Source organism: Alligator sinensis, unplaced genomic scaffold, assembly GCF_000455745.1.
Source record: "Alligator sinensis unplaced genomic scaffold, ASM45574v1 scaffold223_1, whole genome shotgun sequence".
Lineage (NCBI taxonomy): Eukaryota > Metazoa > Chordata > Crocodylia > Alligatoridae > Alligator > Alligator sinensis.
The window spans coordinates 1,196,195-1,221,933 of record NW_005841936.1 but is presented as its reverse complement, the minus strand read 5'-3'; the positions used below and the strand labels follow the sequence as shown (position 1 = coordinate 1,221,933).

Sequence of the window (25,739 nt, the reverse complement as noted above, 5' to 3'; positions counted from 1 at the left end):
GCAAGGCCTGGCCCTTGATGGCTGTGTCGTAAGCTGCAGAAACCATTTGAACAGTCCTGACCTATGTAGAATTTTCTTCTAAAACGCTGTTTATTTTATCAAATTGTAATTGAGATAATTGAGGTAAAACAATAGAATTGTAGCACAAACAGCACCCTCTGAACAACTGTTGGAGGTCCTGGTGTAGTTAGAGAGACGATCTCTGTGTATCAAAGGTAGTGAAGTGATCATTATGAAATATGTAATCAGATGCATAAATGTCCCAGGGCCAATCCCTTCAAACATCCAGTAGACTACACTAGGGTAATATGCTGCTCTAGAAATCGGTGGAGAAGGTCAACTCTGTTACCAAAGTAACAATTTGAAAGCTATATCTGTGTGTGCACTGCACATTAAAGAAACACGCCTAGAATTCCCCTTTACTCTTCTTCACTCACATTTCCCATTCCTAACAGAGAAGGTATAATTTAAATCCAGTTAATAACTGGACACTTATTTAAACATTTTTTTTTGTCTAATGGACTGTACTTTCCCTTATTTCATATTTTGTTTAGATATCAGGAAAAAAATTCCTCTGATTTAAACACTGGATTGAACAGTCAACTAGTACAAGCTCACAGACGCTTTTCATATAAAACTTCCTAGCTGAGACTATTGACAGTAGAGTAGATCAGGTATTTGTTTCAAGTGGCCAAGATTTAATTCATCACTTATATGCATTTCCAATGCAACTCTTACTAGATGTATTTTTAAAAATTGTGAGTTCACTGGAATATTGTAAATGTCTGAGGAGCTGAGGCCTAATGAGTATTTAAAAATTGAGAATAAAGATACTGACATTTCCAGTAGGATCAGCAACTTTTAATTATTGATCTGTGTAGGGATTCCCAATGCAATACCAAGTCATCCATTTAGAATCACCCTAAAGAATAACTTGCAAAGGGGAACCTTTGTGCAGTAGTTTTAATTTTTTTTTTATATTACCATAGCATTTAGAACCTTAGTTATTAACCAGATGTTAGTGCCTAGGACAGTGTGCAAACATACAACAAAGCAAGCTTGGATACAGACAGATGGGAAGACAGTATTGAACATTAAAATACAATTGCCCTTTTAAAGGGGCTCTCTAATGGCAAATCTCTTTTTTATTTTTTCCTCATTAATGGCAGGCATACATTTTTTACAGCTTATGCATTATCATTTCTCTGTGTTTGTTTCATAGCTTGCTTACTGAATTGCCTCAGTAAGGTGAGGAGTAACATTCTGAGTCACTTCCTTCTCTCTTGGATTTTCAAAACACAGGTTGCTGCCTTATCTGATGGTACAGCTAGTTCTCAAGTATGTGTTAACTTTAGTTTCCTGTCTCATATTTTATTTGACTGTAGTGCTTAGCAGTTCCCTCTAAAGAAAAGCATTATTTTACCATTATTTATAAAAATAAACTTTGCTTGTTCTCTTTTCCAGAATCACAATTCCAGATGTGTTTAATTGATTCTGAGATACTTAGGTTTGATTTGAGTTAACTGTTAGGTCTTTCAGGCAAAGGTTGTATCATCCTGGTAGCGTTAAAAAGATGTTGGACATCAAGTTGCTTTCAGCCACAATATACTTCCTTTTTTTTTAAGCTTAAGTAGAAATGGTCTGTTTATACAGGTGCCAGTAGGAATCCATAATATCTATATTTATTCATTACAGAAGTACAGCCCTGTAAGTTAAAGCAGATCTAGTGTTTTTTCTTAATTTGGTAAACCACCCCCGCACTCCCCCAAGAGAATTTTGTTGAGTTGAGTAGAATATTTGTCTTTGGTTTAATATTGCATCTGTCTAGAGTACTTTTATGATAGCTGAATTTTACAAAGTACTTATTTTGAATTTCACCTGTTGTCATATAAGACGAGCCATATCTGAATGGTAAGCAGCATCACTGTAATGCAGATGTAACTGCTTGTAGGTAGCTGTGCAGGGTATTTCTCTCCAGTGACTTAAAAGGTTTACAGTTCTGTACAGTTCTGTACTTCTGATAAACTGGTCTCATAAATACCATATCTTACCATAGGTCAAGCTGCTGACTTTCACAGGAAAAAATCTATGTCATAATGACCATTATTTAAAAGAAATCACCAAGTATTCCTCCCATTATAGGGCTTTTGTAGATTTGATGGTAAATGGCTGATTTTCTGAGCACATTAGGAATAGGAAATTGTATTAGATTTTATGTTCTTTCCCTTTCCCCCTATAATTTCTGTGAGCACTTTTTTGGGAGGTGGGGGGGAAGTGGAATCAACCTAAAAGGTAGAAAAATAAAATTGTTTTGGATGCAAGATGGAAGTGCCACTAATTCTGACACAAAACCACAGGGTAGTGATTTTTTTTTAAAAAAACTGCTACCACGTGCTTTGTACTGGCAACATGCTCCACTTATTTTTCATGTTGTTGTTACTTCCCTTTAACGTTGGGAAGGCATGCAAAATAAGGGATGCAAAATAAGGGAAGGAGAAGCAGGCCCCAAAATAAATAATGTAACAGATTTATCTAGAGCAGTAGGACCTACCTTTCTGGTCCCATGGGCTGGATGAGAGGTGTGGGGTCAGTTTGCGTGCCTGATTCTGCACGGGGTCAGTCCATGGTTGCAACCTCATACACCTGAGTCGTGCCACCTGGCTTGCCTCCTTGCGTCCTGATCTGGCTGCATGTCAGTGTGATCTGGTGTGCAGAACCATGTTATCTGGTTTGTGGGGCTCTCCATAGGTCTGGAACTTTGGCAGCAGGGTTCAGTGGCAGCGTTAATTGCCAATTCTCTGCTGCCAAATTTCTGGATCTTTCAGGCCAGGGGCTGAGGACACCTGCTCTAGAGGGTATTGCTGGTTGAGTATGGAACATCACTCCCTTTTGAAATATGGTCGCAACTGCCATGTATAACAAACATGGGGGGGCAAGCAGTGAAGTGGGGGATCATATAAGCAAAAGACATGTTTACTGGAGCAGCATCTAATTCTGTTGTTGGTGCAGTAGGCATGTTACCAGAGTTCCCTGTTCATGGAGTTGATTTTGAATGTTAATTTTAAACCAAAAGTACTGTTTGAAGTACACCTAAGCAGGAATCCTATTAGCTAAGAAGTTGCTTGCTTGTTGCTTTCTGCAACTGATAATCTTTTCCTGTAAGTCTGTTAATAAGATGTTTTTGAAAAATAAAGGAATTGTGACTTCATTTTAGTGTTTCCCAATATTGAGCTCTGTAAACATACAAATAAAGATGGTTTGATGAAATGTTATACCATTCACCCTGCATAATGCAATAAGACATTTTACTTGCCAGTAGAGGTAAAGTTGTCTGCTGGAATTCCTGCTAGGGGAAGAAAATGACAGGTTCCTTTTTAACAGGGCAAGTTTCAGATAACATGAATGCTTACAGGAGGTGAAAAGCAAGTGAACACAAGACAGTATTATGCTACCTAATTGCCCGTGTGTGATCAAGAGACCCAGCTGTGTTTTATGGTGAATGTGAATATTTATTAAGCTCTAAAGAGAGCAGTTGATATGATTACTAATTAAATTAGATTAGAAGATTGATTTGTAAAGCCTGCATGAGTCTGAGGATGGGTATCCAACAGGCATAAGAGAAGATGTCTCCTATTTGTCTTGCCCTGGTTGGTTTAACATATCACAGAATCATAGAAAATTAGGGTTGGAAGGGGCCTCAGGAGGTCATCTAATCCAATCCCCTGCTCATATCTCCATGATCTTTCACTTATGCTTAGAGACCTACGTATATTGAGGTCTTGTGGATTTCACAGAAACTGCAAAAAAACAGAGTTGTCCACGATTGCTGGGAAATCTGGCATTGGCCATGATTCCCCATGAAATCAACCAAAGAAAAAAAAAGCGGTAATGAGGTAGACTGAGTGAAGGTGCACACCACCAATCAGCAGCTAGAAGTGGGACAAAGAAAGCAGTAGTGATGTAGACTGAGTGAAGACATCCTCCACCAATCAGTGGTGAGGGGTGGGGCTGCTGAGGCTGCTCTGCCAATCAGCAGCAAGGGGCAGGGCGGCCACAAAATGCCCGCACAACCAGTTCTGCACACCATGAACTAGCAAAGAACCTTGTTGTCTTGCTGCAGCTTAGGTAGGTCCTAACTTATGCTGCATTCTGCCGTTTAGAGTATTATGAGATCATTCATTTTCTGTCAATTTTACAAATTTCAAATTTACTGAAACAGTCATCCCCACCATCCTGTTTTCTTTTCTAGAGATATTTTGTTAGGTGAGGGCTTAACATGCATGCTAATTGGAGGTGGGTTATTACAAGACATGCATCAGCTTGCCTAAGTGTTGATTTATTAAGATAAAAAAACATCACTTTCTGTAGAGTTGTATTGTTTATTTTTATCAAGCTTTTATAAATGTTTTTAATCAGTCTAATTCAATTTTGCAGTAGGAAGGGGAGCCAAAGATCAGCAGTTCTCTTAAAAGGCTTATATAGTGTTGACTTGTCATATTGTTGGGCTTTCCTGATTGTAAACAGTGTTTGAACTTAACAGCTAAGGTTTGATTTGCTTAGCAGATCCTATGTTAAGATTCTATGATTATAGCAGTGTTAAAGCCAGGTCATAACATGGTTTCAGACAGTGGACCCCCCCCAAAAGTTGATTTGCTTTTGTACGTGTGGGTCTCAAACTCAATGTTAGCAATACAAATCAGTTCTTCATTATAAATGTTCATTACTGTGGTTGCTTTGGCAATATGTGTGTCTGCCAAGTCTGAAAGTAGGAGTATAAAAATTGACCCCTGCAGACAGTAAGCCAGAAAACTCTCTCAGGTGTTTTCAGGGGACTTAGTTGAGATGGTTACTTCTGATGCCACATCTTAGATGGTGTTCATTGTTTTACATTTAATAGTCCATATCCTTTATGCAGTACAACTTAGGAAGGTTTGTGAAAATGCCTAAAAGTGGCCTCAAGTTGGTGGGAAACCAGGACCTGCTGAGACAAAAGAGTGTGTCCTGTACGCTGGAATCATCAAGAGTAGTGGCATTAGGAATGAAGAAACAACACCATGGATGCACCCCTCGAAGTAGGATAATTCTCTAGCTTCTGGCGTATAGGCCATTTTCCACTGCTCTATATTACATCAGGGCCCAGCTCCACTGTTTATCTGGACCAGGATTGGAGGAGTTTTGGTGTGAAAAATGCCCACAGCACCCTTTTCACACTTCCATGTCTTCACAATTCAGCAGACTTGAAAGTAAGAGTATGCAGAGGTGTTACATTTGTAGGGCTAAAAGAACCACAGCACTTTGAAGCACTACAACATGTAGTGCTACAGGTGTGGGCAAATGTGCTGAGCCCCACTGGCTAGACTGCTAAAAAAAATTCCACAAAAGCTTTCAGCAGCATATTTTTTAGTAAGGGGGTGATAGGGGGTTGCCTAGCACTGTGGCTCTGCTCCCCTTTGCTGTGGGGATAGAGCAGAGCACTGTACAGACATTTTATGCAGGGCTGCACAATATAGCTCTAGAGGGAAGTTCCTGTTTCATCCAGCAACATTTCTGTAGCTCTTCAGCTGTTTTGTAGCGGTGCAGGACACATGCACATCTCTCCCCTTGTATCTTTGTAATTCTACAAATGTAATGTCTGTCTATGGCTTGAGGCAATGCAGGAACTAATGGTTTTGTACTATAACACACTTGTAACTTGAGTGTAGGTTGTAGCCATGTTGGTCTAAGGGCTTGTAACCTGGAGAACTTGAGTAGTTCAGAGGATCTTTTGTCACTCCTCAGTAAGTGAAACAATGCCCTTCTGATGGTGTGCTCGACTTTTCTCCTGGCAGTACTTCTTAAACTGAAGGAAGGGAAGGGAATTCTGCTGTATTTCAGTTGTGTTTCTTTACAAGCCCAAACCTAAGGAGAATCTTTCCTTGTAACCTACGTCAGTTCATAAGAATATTTTTGTTCCCTCTCTGTTCTTACCAATGGGGAGAAAACAAAACGTTCAACCCATCTTGTTAACCTTTCAAAAAACATCCTTGCCCCAGAGTTGTTTTCTTGAACTGGATAGCTTTTTCTCTTTGCATAGTCCCAAGAAATTGGTAAAATCAGTAACCTGTAAGTTCCCTGTTTCTTTATTGCTTTTTTTTTTTCCAAAGGAAAAAAACAGTGTAGGTAGTACCCTGAATCTTCAGTGAATCTATGAAATGTGAACCCATAGTTGAACTTTATAAACTATAGTGTGTGGGTGGTTTTTTTTTAATCAGTAAAACCTGGCTGTTTTTCTACTTGCTAGCTACACTGCCTCCATTTCTGTGGATTTTTCTAAAGAAATAGTGTTCTTGGTTTGCTATACTAACAAGTGTCCATTGCTCTTCACATTCTTGTTGAGATTTGTCTTCCAATAAACTTTATTTTAATCTTTCTATGTGTTCTGGAAAAAAGTTGCTTAAAATCTCAGATTTTGCAGATAGTGTCACTTGTTAAGGAGCTGCTATAAGAATAGGAGGGACACTAAATGGTGTTCAAGAATGTGCTTGGTTGCTTTGTACACAGACATTACAATTGAAAAAAAACTTATAATTTCTTTAAAATGTAAACCTGTTTTTAATCTCTCAAAAAAATTAAACGTCTGTAGACTTGTTCAAAACTTTCAAAGTTCAAAGCACTCATTGAATAGCTACGGTGTCCAGACTCTGGAATAAGTTCCCTCCACAGGTGGTGCAGTCAACTACCCTGGAAATCTTCAAGAGGAGACTGGACGGTCACCTTGCTAGGGTTACCTGACCCCAGTTGTCTTTCTTGCCTGGTGCAGGGGGCTGGACCCGATGATCTTCTGAGGTCCCTTCCAGCCTCGCAATCTATGAATATATTTCCTTTGAAAAAAGTGATGATGAGTAGATTGACACTTTCTGAATTTGGAATTTGACCAGAAAACAATAAACTGTGTTTTATGAGCTCAGATGCGTAGCTTTTTTCCCCATGAGTCAGTCTTATACAATATTTATTTCAAGTTTTTTGACATGATGAACTCAGCTTCAGATCAGAATTTCACTTATTAGTTTGGATGAATTTGTATATAATATGAAGAATAAACAGGTCTTCCTATTGACTTCACTTGGCAAATGACAGTCTGTGGAGCTATTGCTCAATACATCTGATGACAGAAGTTACCCCTCTGTCATTGTAAAAGGTTAAATGATGAGGGTGAGAGCCTGATATGAATAATGTTCAGATGAACAGGTTTCTTCAAAAGAGGAGGAACTTGTTTTAAGAACCCCTTTAGATCAAGGGAATATTTTTATTTTAGTTTTGGTTGACATTGCTCCTAAATTATTTTAGTTTGTAGTATTGGGTGTTAAGATCTGAGGTCTTCCTCTTTGCCATAAAAAATCACTTCTCTGGAACTGACTGAAGTAACTTTTTGCTTTTTTATCTGAACAAATATTGATGAAAATATTTCCCTTTCTTCCCTTTACTTTAAAGGGAACCCCAATTTTTTTACTTTAAAAAACCCCAATTTAACAGAGAATTTTCAACTACTTCTAAGCTTTTGCCACCTGTTTCATCTGAATGCAGTCTAACCGGTGTTCTCCTTTAGTAACTGATGCTAGGCTCCAATTTAGCAAAGCATTTGCTTCACTGCAAAGATGACTTTTTGGCAAAATGCTTAAACATACTTAAATTTAAGCACCTGCCTGCATCACATTGAAGTTCGTGGAACTGAAGCAGGAGCACAAGATTTGGGGGCTGCCATTCTGGAAGACCTTATAGGTCCCATATTTTCTTTTACCAAGGTGTAGAGTCCTGGATGGGAATCGGTAGTCAGCCCCAAAAGTGTTCAGTTGCATCCAACTTATATTTTATTTTTTTCCCAAAATAATACTAAGAAAAAAATAGATGAGCACTGAAGTGTCCAGTTATATCTTTTCGACCACTACTGCTAAAAGCATAACTAACAGGCATCAAGAAACATAAATTATGGGGCTGAAAAATAAAGAGCTGTTTGCGGGAGTGACTATTTGCACAATGAGAATTCAGAGCTAAATAAGTTTGGTAGTTTTTCCAGTCCTTCTAGTTTGACTCCCCAGGGAGTCTGCTCCATCAACCTTTTAAATCAATGGATACCATTTCAGTGGGCTTTGATTCAGGTCCATAAGAAAGATAAACTTTTATATTTAAGCAATCAGTAGCTGGTGTCTAGGAATATTAGCCCCTTTATCCAGCAATGCTTCTAACTTCCTCCTAGCTCTGGGAATGGTCAACCAACTTATTAGCTATTATACAGAAATAACAAAATAAAATGCATGGTGCAACATATCTTTAAATGTTTCATTCGTAAGTATCTGACACTTCTAAAAAAGGAGGAAAAAATGAGGGTTGAATTATCTCTTATATTATGGTTGAATATACAACAGTCTGTTAATAATTAGGGTCCAGATTTACGGAGACATTCGTCACTTTAATACGAACTATATTCAGTTAATTTTATACAAAGGCTTTTAGTCAGGACACACACAGATTCAATCTTAATTGAAAAGAGTGCTTGCAAATGTGTTGTTATTTTTTCATAAGTGAGAAGGAATATTTTAACCAGATTCCCTCCAAGGAAAAATACCAGCTTGATATTTGTTGTTTTCTGGTTTTGCAATCAACACCTTGCTCAGTCCTTTTTTAACAAGCCTTTAGCAATTATAGTAGATTGGCATAAGTTATTCTAAAAACATGCTAGTAGCTATGGTTAGCCCAACTTCTGTGTGTGTATTTTTAAATGAGAAGGATCAATTTAAAACTGGTGGCCATTTTAGCTAAAATGTGAGTTATGCAGTTTCTCAGTGTAGATAGTATCATAAGGAACATCTTTGTCATTCAAACAAAAAAATCAGCATTCTAGGCAGAAAGATGTATAGATATTCTCTGAGAGTAAGTAAACTTGAAAGATGATAAATTTGGAGGGTTTTCCACAGGATGTACTGCAGAAGTGCTTTGCAGACTCCATTACCCCCACTCAGTAAGTGATCTTTGAGGTATAATAATTATAGTTATCATATAATATATGCTCCTTTTTCCCCTCCCCCAGATCGAATTCAGTTACCCAGGAACATGATTGAAAACAGCATGTTTGAGGAAGAACCTGATGTGGTTGACTTGGCTAAGGAGCCTTGCTTGCATCCATTGGAACCAGATGAAGTGGAGTATGAGCCAAGGAGTTCACGACTATTGGTGCGTGGCCTTGGAGAACACGAAATGGATGATGAGGAGGAGGATTATGAATCTTCAGCAAAATTGCTGGGCATGTCTTTCATGAACAGAAGCTCAGGTCTCCGTAATAATGGAGCTGGATACAGACAAAATCCAGATGGCTCATGCTCAGTGCCATCTACAAGGACCATGGTGGTTTGTGTGGTTGTTCTCGTGATTGCAGTTTCAGTCATAATGGTGATTTATCTTCTTCCCAAATGTACTTTTACCAAAGAAGGCTGCCATAAAAAAAATCATACAATGGAACTTGTATATCCTTTAGCAACTAATGGAAAGGTATTTCCTTGGGCAAAGGTTAGGCTTCCTAGTAACATCATACCACTACATTACAGTCTCACTTTACAGCCAAACCTAACCACTATGAAATTTGTAGGTTCTGTACAGATTACTGTTAATGTCACCCAGGTAACTTGGAATATCATACTTCATAGCTCAGGACTTAATATCACCAAGGCTACGCTTCGTTCAGAAGAGGGGAGTCAAGGAAAAGTAGTTGAAGTTCTGGAGTACCCAACGCACAACCAGATTGCAGTTGTGGCTCCTGAAGCTCTTCTTGTAGGGCAGAACTACGTCCTCAGCCTGGACTATTCATCTGATTTATCAGATACCTACTATGGATTTTACAGAATCTCCTACAAGGATGAACATTCTGAGAAAAGGTACACGTATGAATAGTTCTTCTCATGTGTGGTTATTGCATGAATTATAACTGGTGAAGGAGAAAAACCATCAGCTTTGCTGTACATTTTTTGTGCTCACTGAGCTGTTAAAATGTGTGGAGAATAAAAGAGTTCCTTAGGAAATGCTGAGTAAGAGGCTTGCTGAAATGGAGCAGGCTTTCACTCTTCTTAAATACTTTACAACTATATCTTTCCCTGTGTTTAATCCTAATGCCTCGTGTTATTGATGGTTCACACACAGATCAGGCCCCAGAGGTAAGGGTGTGTTTCCAGCCTTGGCCTTTTTCACCTAGACCAAGCTGCAGAAGCGTAGCTAAGCAGAAGGTCCCAAAGCCTGTTTCTGAGTGACCATAAAGTAAACCTTACAGACATGACAACTAGCTTGGTCAGCAAAGTAAAGGAAGCAATCATTGTGTCCAGCTACACCAGAAATGAGATCCAATTAAACAAGCCCAAAGCCTTAAATTAGTTGATCCAGATATCCTACTGTATTTACTTGACTCCAAGACAGAGTTTTTACCGCCCCCCCCCCCCAACTTAATATTGGGGGAGCAGAGGGGGTGGGGAGAAGCCCCTTGTCTTGGATTTGAGTGTGAGGTGGTAGGGGGACAGGCAGCTGCTGTGGCTCCAGCCCCAGCCCTGACTTGGTAGCAGTGGCGCGTCTGCCCAAGCCCCTAAGTATAGGGTATAGGCTGGAGGGAAATTTGGAGAATTTAAGCAAATTCAAGAAGACCTGCTGCCAATCTTCTTGTCACCCTCCTCTCCCATCATGCATGTATCAGTTAACAGCATAACAGCTGCTATACACTCCCAGGCAGCAGTAGCAGGAGCAGCTCCCCCTTCATTTTTAGAGCCACTACAAATATAACTTTGCCCATATCTTAAGATGGCAAAATCTAGCCCATAATTTTTTACAACCCGTGTTTTAGTTAATGGTAACTTAATCTGTATTCTTAGGTTAGGGGACCTGAATGCATCCAGAATTAACTATATTCAGTTCATTTTATACAAAGGCTTTTAGTCAGGACACACACAGATTCAATCTTAATTGAAAAGAGTGCTTGCAAATGTGTTATTTTTTTCATAAGTGAGAAGGAATATTTTAACCAGATTCCCTCCAAGAAGAAATACCAGCTTGATATTTGTTGTTTTCTGGTTTTGCAATCAACACGTTGCTCAGTCCTGTATTAACAAGCCTTTAGCATTATAGTAGGTAGGCATAAGTTATTCTAGAAACATGCTAGTAGCTATGGTTAGCCCAACTTCTATGCGTATATTTTTAAATGAGAAGGATCAATTTAAAACTGGTGGCCATTTTAGCTAAAATCTGAGTTATGCAGTTTCTCAGTCCATTTGAAAACAAGTATAATCTACCATAAAGCTAATTTCATAGAGTTTAAGAGCTGCATAGTTTAAGAAAGATTATTTTTGCCTGTTTTCACATAAAAAAGAACTTGTTTACTAGACTACATTCAGTTTACTAGACTACATTCAGTAGTCATTATCTTTTTACCCTTTCCCATAGCCTGTTGACAAGAGGGCAGTAAATTAACAGGTAACACATTTGAGTTGAGGTGCAAAAGAAATTCTCCCTCTCCCTTCCAGATACTTTCTCCCTGCCTCATTCTGTTGTGTTAACTGAGTGTGGTGTTGGGAGACTAACTTACTTGCAAACAGCTGCCATTTAAAGACAGAAGTTTGGATCAAAGACGCTTAATCTGTTCCAGTTTGTCTATGTGCATATGACAAACACATCTATTTTCTGAAATGTCAGAACATGTTATATATTTGACTGTTCGTAAGACAGAGCTGCCCCTACCCCTCCAAGAAAGGAGGTTCTTAAGCATATGGTGAAAGACTTTTGAGCATACCTCTTGGCAGATCCTCCCCAGTCCTGTATTGGGAAGCTCTTCATTGGTATTTTTTATTCCTTTGACATTCTGTTGAAATATATCTGATTGGTTCACTGGCATGGAAATACTGCTTTTTACAGATCTGATAACAGGATATTGGAGATGGGCATCATATCAAAATATCATCAAATGAAATAAATTGCCAGAGCAAAGTAATCTGGCATGCACCTGGGCAGCTTTTACTTAAAGGCATGTATTATGGTGAAATATGAAATGACATAAAGTGCTTGTAGTGAGAATTTAAAGGACAAAATTTACTTATGTCCGTTGTGAACAGCTGGTACCATATTTTTCTCTTGCATTGTGTATCCTTTTTAGAAAGCCTCCCTTCAATGCCTCCCTTCAGTCAACACACTTTTATTTTACTCTAATGTTGTATTCAAATACAATGAAAACAAAAATGCTAATTTGTTTCCATATTTGCTTACCAGGTCTTATGAAGTGATTGAAACCTTTACTTGTCTCCCCCATTTACTCTAGGATGGAGGTTCCCAAACTTTTTCTTACTGTGCACCCTCTTACAGATTTACCGGCTGCCTGCATACTCCTACAAGCATACATTTTATATTTTAATCCCATTAAATGCCGATTATTATTATTATAATGAAAATTAAATCCACCATTACACAATTTTTCCCACTTACCAGAGATGTCTTGTGTGCCCCCAGTGGTACGTGAACCACAGTTTAGGAATCCTTGCTGTAGGAGAAGATGGTGGTCTGAGTTTTTAGTGCAGCTGTTTGCTTTTATTCCAGTGGAACAATCAATAGACTTCTTTTCCAGGCCTTTTTCAGAGGCTTCCTGTAACAATATCAGCCATTTCTCTGACTTTGTCCCTTTAAGAGGGACCCTCGTATATTTCACAAATCAGTACTTTTTAAAGTGCTGATTGTTACAAAGGCAAAACAAGGTATCATTTAATTTGGTGAATGGTTAAAGAAAACTACTGAATTTTTAAGGAGCTAACTTAACAAGTAGTCATGGAAAAAAGCAAATAATTATCTTGCAAGCCTGATGCCATTTAAGAAACAAGGGAAATAGGACACCCCTCTTACCAGACTCCCCCTCTTTTCAGGGGTGAGAATAAAGAACAAATTGAATATTGTAGTGCTGCCAATCCATGTATTCAAAAACCTTGCACAGGAGTTTGAAAAATTATAAGAATCTTTAAATTTGTTCCTGAGTAGGATTTCTTTGTGGCAGATGGTTAATGGGAATCTAGTGTGACACCTTCTACCTGTTGAAGTGTAGCATAAAGTGTAAAAGCTGCTTTTCTCTTGGTCTACTGAGGCATCAAATTATTCCCCTTGTTAGACACTCCCTCAGAACAGAGATCCATGTATCCTGCAGTTGCCTTTGGCTATGTCAATATAGTACTTGTGAAATATGCAAGATAAAAGAAATATATATATATATATATATATATTCTTTTATTTGAAACTGATCACTTGCTTTTTTAGCGACTATATTCTGACTGGATTTTGCTAAGCATAAAAATAATGCCAGCAAAAATTTTTAAGATGTACCCTAATGGCAGAGGACTTTGTCATGACTAGATAAAGCTCTTCTATGTTTCTTGTCTCTTACGAATAACTAATTCTCCCTATCCTCAAACTGTCCGAAAGTAATTCTGTAACATCTAGCAGTTGACCTTGATATACCTGTGTTTATAATACAAAGTTAACATTATTTTTTTGTTCTGTCCCCCATCAGGTGGCTTGCAGCAACTCAGTTTGAACCTCTGGCAGCAAGGTCTGCTTTCCCCTGCTTTGATGAACCAGCATTTAAATCCACGTTTCTAATTAAGATAAGGAGAGATGAGCAACATTCTACCCTGTCTAATATGCCAAAGGTACAATTTATCTTCTAGTGTAAGAATCTTGAAAGAACTGGTTTTAGATCCTCAGTATTTTATAAGTGCTTTGTATGATATTTGTATTACTTTGTATTGCAGTAGTGTCAAGATTAGGGATCCGTTTTAGATTCTGTACAGATATATAATGAATGACTGACTGTCTCTGTCCCAAAGATGTTATAGTCTCATATTTTATGTATTTATTAATGTAAAATTAAAATTGTTTCGTCTTGCTAATGGTAGTGGATGGACTACAGTCAGGGTTAGATTGAATTATGATAGGGCATTTTTTAATCTACTAGGGCATTTTTGGTGGCTGCATGAATTTCTTTATTGACAGGTTAGATTTATTTTTTGTGTAGTTCCCACCTGCGGTGTGTGCATGAGATATGGAATCTTTTGATCAGTAGTCTCTATTGTTGCAGTCTTGTGTTCCCCTCTCCCCCCCCTCCTCTCCAAAACAAGTCACACAGGACAGCATGGCCCCTACTGCCTCTCGGTTCCATGCATCTCTCCAAATCATCTCTGACTTCCAAAAGGGACTTTTCTCCTAGAAATCTCACTCTTTCACCATTGTTGTAACTAGGGTCTCTGTCCAAAAACACAGGGTGAGGTTCTACAACTGATTCAGTTAGTAAACTATCACCTATCATGCAGAGTTCAGCACTTGCTCCAGACTAAAAGCCAGTACCATCTCCACTACATCTAGGTAGGGTACATCTGACTTGGAGCATCATTCTCGAATGGGAAAGAAGGAAAAAAAACCCTGTAGCCATGAATCCAGAGACCTGATCTACCTGGACAAGCTAACATCTCATTTCCTTGCTTGCTCTCCAAAACTTGCATCAGCAAGGACTGCTCACTAGAATGCTTTGTACCAGAGTCCTTAATGCTCCTGGATGACCTATTACAAATTTCTAGCATTTAAGCACCCAGTACAAACCTTGGTACCAGTGTGACTGACACCATCCTCTCTGGTACTGAGAAGAAATACCGTATGTAACATTAGGAATCCATGCTAGATTTTGTACAAACCTATAATGAACAACTGTCCCAAAAAATCAACCCTCCAAAACTGGGGTTTATGACTTAAGCGAGAAGCTGGTTTTTCACACTGGGATGGAGAAACGGAAGGATGGAGATGTTATAAAATGGTTTCTTTGTTTCTTCCCCTGCCAACCTTGGGGAGAAAGGGGCCAGCGTTTACCCTTCATTCCATCTTCCCAAAACAGGGTGTATGTCTTATTTGTGAGTGTGTAGTTTGCAGGAGAAAAAAAGCAGTTGTACGGAGTCTGTTTTGTCTTTACTACTGAAAGGGAAGAACTATTACTACTACCACTCCCAGCATCTCCACTTCCTGCACCTCTTCTATCTCTACCTCTTCCTCCTTTTTTCTAGCGGAGAATCTATTGTAGATTGTGCTCTAGATATATCTTTCTCTTCTCTCAAGGGATTAACCCCAAGGAGAGCAGCTCCTGACTTTACCACCAGTACACTCTTCTGACTTCCCTTCCTAGGAGTATTGGAAGCCTGGGAGAGGTCCAAGCAGATGGAACCACCTAAAACTAAATTCCAAAGGTGAAAAATGCTGAGATATTCTGCCTTTCTTCTATATAAAGACCTACTTCTCTGCATTTTTTTAAAGTGTGAATGCTCTGTTAAATAAATCTGTCTGGCCTGGAACAAAATATCGCTACTTGCTGATGGGCTGTTCCAGCTCTCACCTTTTTGCCACCACGCAAGGCATTTTGGGAATCTTCCGTGCCCTGGGATCTTAGTTCTTGTAGGCCTTTGGGAATCTTTTCCCGCTTCACTTTTATGCTGGAGACCTTTTGAAGAGTGCGTGGTCATAGCCATCTTTCTTCTGGTAGCCCCCCTTGGCCTTGAGAATTAGTAAGATTGACAGATACCTCCTAGTTGCTATCCACTTGCATTGTTTTACATAAGGATAAAACCACCACCATGGTTGTTCAGTGAGGGGATGTTTATTTTTTCATTCAGTACAAGCCATTTCTCTCCCTGTTTTCTCTCTTCAAATCTCATAGCAGATTAGAAATCAAGATCCCTTCTTTATTTAGGCAGGATGAAACCACCATTCAGCTCATTTGGTTGGAGTGTGGTGCTAATAACACCAAGGTTGCAGGTTTGATCCCTGGTTGGACTAAATGATCTTTTGAGGTCCCTGCCAGCCTTACTTCGCTATGACTGACTCTAGTTCTTGAAATCATTCTCATCATTTGTGGTACTGGGGAAGGCTGTGAGAGGTCAGGTCATGGGTTCCCAGAAATTATCCAAATAGATCACTTAATGCATTGCAGCTGTTACGTTCAGTAGATACTTCCACAGCATATTGGAGAACTATTCCTTTTTCAGTGATCTCCAGGGTAGCCACTTTTAGGGCTTAGTCTATACATTTGCCAAACATTATGACCTGGATTTGATAACTGGATATTGAGATTAGTGGCAGATTGGGAAAAGCAGTTCTGCAACCCTTTTCTAGCCATTTTAAATTGGATCGCCCCTGACACACCTCCTAACAATCTGGGGACTAGCTAGCAAGTCCCCACAGGCTGGATCCACCCCAGAGTTTTTCTGTGAAGGCAGGCTGTTTACTCCTCTTACAGTCTTACATCACTTTTGAGCTGGTGCATATATGTTTCCAACAACCTGGCCTCCGAGCCTACTCCATCAAAATACCAATTCAGTGGGATTCTGAATTGGTGAAGGAATTGCTATGCCCCAGTTACTCTCAGAGGTTTGAGAAGGGCACAGGGGTCTATAAAGTGCAGATGGCAGCCTCTGTACATCTGGTTGGATTCTGGTCTTAAACACAGCAGCTGATCTTTTCCTTTACATTAAATGTTCAGCCCTTCTTGCTATAAATATGATATTCAAAATGTGATTCAGTGCAGTGCTCTCAGGCTCTTGTCTTTGTGTGGTCAGCAACATTTTTTAACAGCAAAGACCTGTGATGTTTGAACCTATCCCATTAATTCTAGTTGGGTCTAAAACTGTGCCTAATTATAATACTTTCAAACACTGATATTGCTAGCTTGCACTGCTGCTTGTTTTAAGAGAAATAGCTTGTTCTTTTAGGATTGGATAGCGAAGGATATTCCTCCCTGGTTTCAGTATGTGGAGCCCTGGACTTGTAGCACTTCTGTATAAAATGATAAAAGGCAGCAGCTCCTTCCCCATCGATGGGTTTCTGATCCTTGCTTACTGAAGCAGCTGTTTCACTGCAAGTGGGTGCACCTCTTCTGCTCAGATAACCTAATGCACATTGATGCCATGCTAGGATCACTTTGGTTCATCTCCCATCTGTCAAGTGCCTGTTTACCCTACTCCATCACCCAAGGCTGGCTGTCTCCCGTAGTGGAACATGTGCCTAGCTCCGGCTTTCTCACTTCCAGTTTGCTTGTTTCTCTTGCAGTGAGTTCAGCAGCTTCTCTTCACTCTGCGGGGCCTATTCTCCTGTCTGTAATTAGTCCATTTGTTTTCACTCTTCCTGATCCCCGGTTTGATATTTCTTTTAATGCATTATAAAATTAACTCAATGCCTTTTACTGTCCCATTCTTTAAAATGTTTCACTGTCTCCATGTTCCTTGCTATATGGGGGAATCACTTAGCTAACATCTCAAATAAGCACTTTTCAGGTTCTTTTTCACTCCAATATAGAAAAGTGTTAATGAGAGTTGGGTTGCAAAATTCCATGTCTCTTGCCAAGGATCCTCTTTGTGTGTATGACAAACGAATATGCCAGAATTAATTAGAAATTACCAAGAGTTTATTACAGCACAAGTAAAATGATCAGTTCACAAATTAAATTAACTGGGTTTTTTGGATGGCTTTATCTTAGACTGAAAGCATTTTTTTTCTTCTGACTCCTTATAATTTGATATTGTATCATTTCTGTCTGCTGCACTGACTCGTTTTCATTTTCAAACGTGATTATATTGGTGAATGTGGTGTTGTGTTCTTCTTTGCATTTTCTCCTTTTTTTGCATTCTTCAGAACATGCATTACAGTCTTTGCTTATGGAATCTTTAATTACATGGTCACCTACCTTTTCTTTAACATAGTTCATTATATTATAAATACACTTAGTTCTACAACTTTGAGTTTTTCGAAGGACCTCTGTATATACAGGGATTTCTTTGCAGGACTGAGGTACTGTGCAAATAAAGTATCCTGTAAAACTCTTTAGTTCCTCTATAGTAACACTGCTTTTCTTGGCAATATATCTGATTGTTTTATTTTATAATTTAGGCTCTCAACCTGACAAAGTGACTAGGATTAATAAGGATTTAAGGGTTCATGGAGAATAACAAACATGACTTGGCTATTCCAGCAGTGGAATTTTGTAGCTAAAAGACCCAAAGTAGTTTGTGGATGCTTAAGCAGAGGAATATCAAAAAGGAATACAGACGCTCTAGTATTTTTTTCTGTCAATCATTAGTGAAACTGTTAGTAGAACAGTATTTTAAATCAATGTTTAAAAAAAATTGAAAAATTATAAAAATGCTACAGTAATAATTAGAGGTCTGGAAAACTCCACTATAAATGGGGAGACTAAAGGAACTTAGTTCATCTTTGAGCAGATGAGAAGTTGACTTTATCCTAGTCTATAAGGGCTCCAGGTATGGGTGGGGACAGTGCTTTAATTAGAGCGGGTCTGAGAGCCTCTGTAATTAAAGTGCCATGGTGTCCCATGTATCGTTGAATAAGCTTGAGTTCAGGTGCACCCGCCGCCATTTTTAAATGCAGGGACACTGGAATATGAGATGCTGGAGGCTTCTAGAGCGTGGTAATTACCGCACTCCAGCGACTCAATTGATTAATCGAGTCTGCTCTGCCACACTGTAATTACAGCATGTCAGAGTAGCCTCCACGCTCATGTACAGGCACCCTACCTGCATGTCTAAATTGGAAGAAGATCTCAGGTAGGAGAAGACTTTTTCTATTAGTAAAGAAAACATAATGAGACATTAGTTTGGTTAGAATAGTGCACTAATGTGTTGGTACAGGTTTTGATGGACAAGATGCCCTTGAATGACACTGCACCAGTTCATTGTTGCCACTATATTTTTAAGTCTACATGATGCTATTCAGTGCTAAAGAGATGTACTCAGAGCAAGACACAAATAATTCAGTTCTTAAGTTCTGAAAGTTGCTTAGGTTAACAGTTATTTCTCCAAATTTTTGCAGTTTTTAGTTTAATAGTCAGTAGTCCCATGTTATGTAGTTAGTTTGACAGCAGTTATTTTTGTAGATTGACATTTACCAAGAAATACATGTACATGGCACTTCAGTATCAGGTTGAAGGTTAAAGACAATATGGCATCTCTTTTATTTTATATTCTGAAGTACAGAATTACATGTGTGCCTACATGCCCTGAGAATGACCTGTTCTGCCAAAGTGCATAGATACACAATTATGTAGAAACGTTGGAACATGTGAATGTTTTTATACCAGGCGTACATGCATTTTTTAGAATGCAGTGCAAAACCTGCATTTATGGCACAACCTAAAGCCTTTTCAAGTCAAATATTAGGGAATATTTGGAGTATGTATTTCATTGAGCACTGAGAGGCATAGAGCTCACTTACCATAATATAGGTGTATAATACTATATTAACAACAGTATTTTCCATCTGCCTGTAGAATACAACTGTCCCAGTGACAGATGGAATAGTTCAAGATGAGTTCTATCCGACTTTGAAGATGAGTACTTACCTGGTAGCCTTCGTTGTTGGAGATCTGAAGAATATAAGCCAGGAAACAAACAGGACACTGGTATGTTTTTTTCACTGTATAATTAACTCTGCACAAGGAAGTGGCTCACTTGTGGTTTTGCTTGACAGTCTTTCGACAGGATATAGGCAGTGGTCCTTGTACTGTGGGCTAGACCAGCTTCAGAGATTCTACCAAGTTGTGTGTGCCAGAATCTCCTAGCAGGTTTCTGTTTGCAGAACGTCTGCCAAGAGTAAGGGTATAAGCTACCCACAAAGCTATCTGTACTGGACATGGAAGTGAGAAGGTTTGCTCTGGGAAGAAGTGATGTCAAGCTAGCCAGGAGATATGCCATTTTGATGTATTTGCTGGCCACCCTTTATTGGTGGAGTCCCTGTGAAACCCACGCTGAGCTTTTTGCCACCCACCACAGCTGAGCCACAAGGAGAAAACATGTGTGACATTTCTGCTATTCTTATCATGAATAGCTATTTCCACATAGCTGCTCATGAGAGCAGTGGGTGCAAATGCCTAAATAGTCAATCTTGTCTTCAGTCCATTATCCATATCCAGGCATCCAAATAAGCACATTGCCTAGTAGGGTAAATGAAGACCAAATTTTTAAGTCAGTATTTTGGTCCTTGAAAAAGACCTGTTGTTTGGGTTTTTTTTGTTTTTTGGGGGGGGGTTTTTTTGTTTTGTTTTGTTTTGTTTTTTTCAAGGATATTGAGACTCTAGCACAGGGGTGGGCAAAATGCAGGCCAGGTGCAGCCCACCAGGCCATTCTATCTGGCCCACGGGGCCCCTAAAAAATTTAGAAAATTAATATTAATCTGCCCTGAGCTGCCTGTCATGCGGCCCTCGATGGCTTGCTGAAACTGAGTAAGCGGCCCTCTGGCCAAAATAATTGCCCACCCCTGCTCTAGCCTAGTCATTCTCAGCCAGGGTTTTATGGGACCCTGGGGTACCGTGAGGCCCTTTTAAGGGTGTCATGGGGTGCCACTCCACATTAACACTATTAGGTTTGTGAACACCTATGCATGATCCGCATGATAAATCCAGAGATTTCAAATAGATTTCATTCTGACTTCTTGGGGTCTTTGTGAGGTCTTATAACAGAAAAATTGTGCCATTATATTTCCATAGTCAAAAAATGAGTGAAATTTGAAAAAATGAATGATATTTTCTGAACGTGTCTAGAGAACCACCAATCAAGCAGCTGCCATTGACTTCATTTGATCTTTGCATGGCACTGTAGCAGAGATATATCCCAGTAGGTTGGTGGGCAACTCAAGTAATGATACTAAGGAGCTTGACGGAAAGTAGAGTTATTATGAGGGGCACTTCATTATGTTGCTATAATAGAGCTGTGGGAGGTGGGAAATCTGAGTGTGGGGAAAGCACTTATACTGTAGTTGCCTGGAGACTGTCAAGGAGTAATGTGTTAACGAAAATGTGGAAGGGGAAGGCAGCCACTCTCAAATATACTGCTAGGAATAGTTATCTTTTAGACTGATATGGCAGTATCATCTTCATATCTCTAATCCAATATGCAGAAATAAAGATACAGGATTTTTTTTTTTTATTACATTTCTCTTCCATTTTGGGCAGAATTCTAATTAGTGTCAATGGGTCAGTCTTCATTTGGTCTACCTTCTAGCAGCTTGATGGGTGGTAATTTTTCTTATGGTTGTTATACTTTACTCTAAATTCAAACCTTGGGTGCTTAAAATTACTGTTTGTATGTGCATGTGTATGTGGGCAAAATGAGCAGTGTAAATGCTTAAAAGGTGCTCTTTTTGTAGTGCTTGGTACTTCTTCTTGATAAGGTTTGTTTTTCCAGAAATGCCAGGGTGTTTTTAGGGTGGGGACAAGGTGTGTGTGTACGGCCTCTGACAGACATTCAGTTTAAGGTGCCACGGTATTTAACCCTCAGTTCCAACAGTTGTGCCTCCTGCTTTGCCACGTATACCATGCCACACAGGGATTAGATCCCTACTGCACTCTATCATGCCTTACTTCATCATGATCCTGGGCTCCCTGTCCACCAGGAAGTTAAAACCCCAGAGCTGACAATCAGCTGATTGTCAGTTGAGGACAGGGACTGACCTGAGATCTGAAACCAGCCCCAGTCAGGTCTCCAGCCCCAACCAACAATCAGCCGATTGTCAAAACCACAGCTGGAATTTTAACTCTGCTTTGACTCATGAAGACTCCAGGACCTTTTAAACTCTGCATGCCATCTATCTGAGTGGCACATAGGGTTTTAACTCAGCCCTGGCTCATGGGGACCCTAGGATTGGGCTGCTGAGAGAACTCTCTCAGGCCCTGGGGCTGCTCCATGCTAGATCCTGACACTCAGCTGAGTGTTGGGATCTGTCATGGGTCGGCCCCAACTGGCCACATGTTCAATTTAAGGCATTATACTCATGAGCCCCAAAGATGTTGTATATTATATGTGGAATAACTTTGTGGCTCAACTGTATTATCACCTCTTAAATTGACTTTAATGAGTGACCAGGTTACTACTTACGGTGCAGTTAACCTGCTAATCACGTTTTAAATATAACTTGGAAAAATTAGGAAAACAGGTTTGTGTGTCATAATGATCCATTGTATACCAAAGCCATTGTCTGTGGTTTATTAACATACTATATAAAAATATGTATACCTAAAAGGAATTAAGTATAGCTGGACAATTTGTATTAAGGAGAAAATGCCACTCCCTAGTGCAAATGCTGAGTTTGTAAGGCTTTGCATGGAAGGAGTAAGGAGGTTAAAATGATAGAATTCCTGTACTGTCCAGTTGTGTAATAGCATCTGTCACTCCTCAGAGCTGTTGAATTGAGTGAACCAGACAGAGAAGGATTGTGGTAACTGGTTCTGCATAAACAATGACCTCCACAATTCAAAAAGGATGTGGAGAAGCTTGAGAGAGTCCGGAGAAGAGCCACGCGCATGATCAGAGGTCAGGGAAGCAGACCCTACGATGACAGGCTAAGAGCCCTGGGGCTCTTTAGCCTGGAAAAGTGCAGGCTCAGGGGTGATCTGATGGCCACCTACAAGTTTATCAGGGGTGACCACCAGTATCTGGGGGAACGTTTGTTCACCAGAGCGCCCCAAGGGATGACGAGGTCGAATGGTCACAAACTACGACAAGATCGTTTCAGGCTGGACATAAGGAAGAAATTCTTTACTGTCCGAGCCCCCAAGGTCTGGAACAGCCTGCCACCGGAGGTTGTTCAAGCGCCTTCATTGAACACCTTCAAGATGAAACTGGATGCTTATCTTGCTGGGATCCTATGACCCCAGCTGACTTCCTGCCCTTTGGGCAGGGGGCTGGACTCGATGATCTTCCGAGGTCCTTTCCAGCCCTAATGTCTATGAAATCTATGAAGAATTCTGTGGCCTCATCCCATAAGCTCTCTATATTGGCTTCAAAGAATCTGGTACCAAGGAGACCCTCAGACTTGCAAAATGTAAGGGAGTCCATGGTCTGTTTCATGCACTGAATCCAGGTTATGTGTGCTAAGGTGTGAGGAGATTTATACAAGTCATTCTCTCATGAGAATTTATTCTTTGATATCATCCAATGCACAATGGCATGCATCAGGACTCAAACTAATGGTACATGCTTTCCTGTGGAAGTGATGGAATAAACCTAGAATCTTAAAGTCGGGGTGGAAGGGACCTTAGGAGATCATATTGTCTGTGATCAAGGCACGATCATCCCAGATTAAACTATTGCAGTCAAGCATTTGTCTAATCTGCTCTTAAAAATGCACAAGGGTGCAGATTCCTCAACTTTTCTAGGTGGGCTGTTATCTTCACCCTGAGAGGTTTTTTTTTCCTCCCCTGCTTCCCTCCCAATAGCCAATCTAAATTTCCCCTGCTACATACTTCAGCCATGGTCTATAAATGATGAAGCAGCTATAATGAAAACTGTAAAAGTTTTAGTTTCAAATTTTATATAATTGTTTTCCAACTATTTAAGTTGGTCTAATAAAAGATATCAGATTCACCCAAAGAACCTTGTCTGTCCATATATATTCAGAAGCATGCATGTGTGTGTAGATATGAGACTTCCATGAAAGTAGAACCAAACCGGTAACCTTATCCACTTCAGATATTTTTGCCTTTTGCATCTGTTTTCCTCCCCAGCCATTTGTGGTTGCTTCTCATTAAATATTTTCTTGCCTTTCTTTGTCCCAGGTATCTGTCTATGCCATGCCACAGAACCTAGGCCAAGTTGAGTATGCCCTAGATGCAGCAGTGAAGTTCCTGGAATTTTATCAAAAATATTTTTGTATAGACTACCCTCTTCAAAAATTAGGTAAGATCTTTTGTTTTTCCTCTTAATTAAAAAAAGCCACCCAATTTTCCTATAACATTTCTAAGTAGTATAATTTTTGTTGTACTTTGAATTGAAAGTGTTGTATACTTAAAAGGCTAGAATAATGGACAAATACCCTCCCCCTCTCCAAACATCTAAAATCTGTTTAATAATAATTTGAAAAATGTTTTGACTAGGGCTGTCAATTAATTGTGATTAATGCCCATGGTTAATGCGTTAATTTAATTTTGTGTTCATTTTTTTAACGCATGTTAATCACTCCTGGTGAATGGGGGAAAAGTACCCCCTTTCCCCTGCCAGTGCTGCAAAAGCAGCCCCTTTCCCATTGCTGGTGCGTACCTTCCTGAGCTGCTGAGAGAAAAGCACCCCCCCACACACACACACACCAGTCAGGGTCCTGAGAGCACACTCACCTGGATGCAGGTAAGTGTATGTGGGGGACAGGGGTTGGAGGGCCAGGTCTTGTGGACTGTCTAGGGTTTGTGTATGTGTGTACATCCAAAAATATTTATAATAAATTGGGATTCTTTTATTGTGTAATTGCCCAATTAAACGTGTGTTTAATTGCAGCTATTTTTTTATCTCACGATTAATTATGATTAATTTTTTTAATCATTCAACAGCCCTAGTTTTGATGTTTTGTGAATTTGGTATTTGGCAATAGTTCCCAGAAGTCTGTGTCCTTTGGGCTTAACAAAGGTGATTACTATTAAATGTGGCCTACGTGGAAAATTCAGTGTACACCTAACACCAAACATTCAAAAAGATGCACAGAATTCTATTCATGTTTCATATTTTTCTGTCTAAATCCCTGCAAAATAACTTCTCAATATGCATTGCTCAAAGTCCATTGGATGACTTCTGTATTTAAAGCTAGTGCATGAGTGTTTGCACATCAGTTCCTAAGCAGTAAGATTTCTCAGATTGACTTGAAATTTGGCATTAGTGTAAAGTGGTGGCATAAAAAACATGGTTTATTTCCTTTTCAGATTTGGTAGCAATTCCTGATTTTCAAGCAGGTGCTATGGAAAACTGGGGTTTGATCGTCTTTCGAGAGACAACACTCCTTTATGATAACAAAACCTCTTCAGCAGTTGACAAAAAGCTGGTAACAGCAGTCATAGCTCATGAGATGGCCCATCAGGTACTAGACTAAAATTTTGATAATGATTCTGTTTTTAAATGGTATTTTACCAGTGCAGCTTTCTGTCACTGAAATGCACAGAAAAGGTAACAATAACATAGCTTACTGCACCAGATAAAAGGCTTGCAGATCTATTTCTCTATTGCAGTAGGAAAATAGGATTGGTACAATCTACTTCTTGGGTTGTGTGTGTGGTAACAGATCTATATGCTATAGGGCTTGTAGTAAAACCAGTGGGTATTTGTGCACCTGCTTGTACTGCAGGGAGTAAAACTCAAAGGTGTTTTAGTTCAAAAGCGCACCACCACCATTTTCTACACACTGACATGCATTTTGCCACTTGTACAACTGCATGCAACACAGCACAGTGCAAGTTAGTTCACATGCAAAGCAGACTCCAACCCACCAGATCTTTAGCATGTCATGGGACAAAAAGGTATGTGTATAAATGCCCTATATGCTATAGGGCTTGTAGTTTAGCCCTTTATAAAATTTGGGGGATAGGGGTTAGTTTGTTTATATACATCATACCTTTAATGCAAAAGCATACGGGAATGTCTCCTAGCTAAAAGGGAGGCATGCACCCAATGGAAGGGAGGGGCCATCACAAGGGAGGACTATACCTCGGTTGCTCAGGGCTGCAGGGGGGCGGTCAGGAAGGCCAAGGCGGAGATGGAACTGGGACTAGCTACCCGGATCAAAGACAACAAGAAGTCCTTTTTTAAATACACAGGGGGCAAAAAGAAGGTACTGGGTAACGCGGGGCCTCTGCAAGACACATTAGGAAATCTGGTCGTCACACCAGACGACAA

At 39.7% G+C, this 25,739-nt stretch overlaps 1 protein-coding gene across 1 annotated transcript in view; it reads left to right on the top strand.

Moving 5' to 3' along the window:
- The window catches only part of LNPEP (leucyl and cystinyl aminopeptidase), a 90,462-nt gene that overhangs the window by 27,935 nt on the left and 36,788 nt on the right, over window positions 1–25,739 (top strand). The window contains exons 2-6 of the mRNA XM_006019696.3: window positions 9,065–9,905; window positions 13,553–13,691; window positions 19,361–19,492; window positions 23,642–23,762; window positions 24,773–24,927. Coding sequence (XP_006019758.1) covers window positions 9,088–9,905; window positions 13,553–13,691; window positions 19,361–19,492; window positions 23,642–23,762; window positions 24,773–24,927 — 1,365 coding nt within the window. The 5' untranslated portion in view covers window positions 9,065–9,087. The remainder of the gene's footprint in view (window positions 1–9,064; window positions 9,906–13,552; window positions 13,692–19,360; window positions 19,493–23,641; window positions 23,763–24,772; window positions 24,928–25,739) is intronic.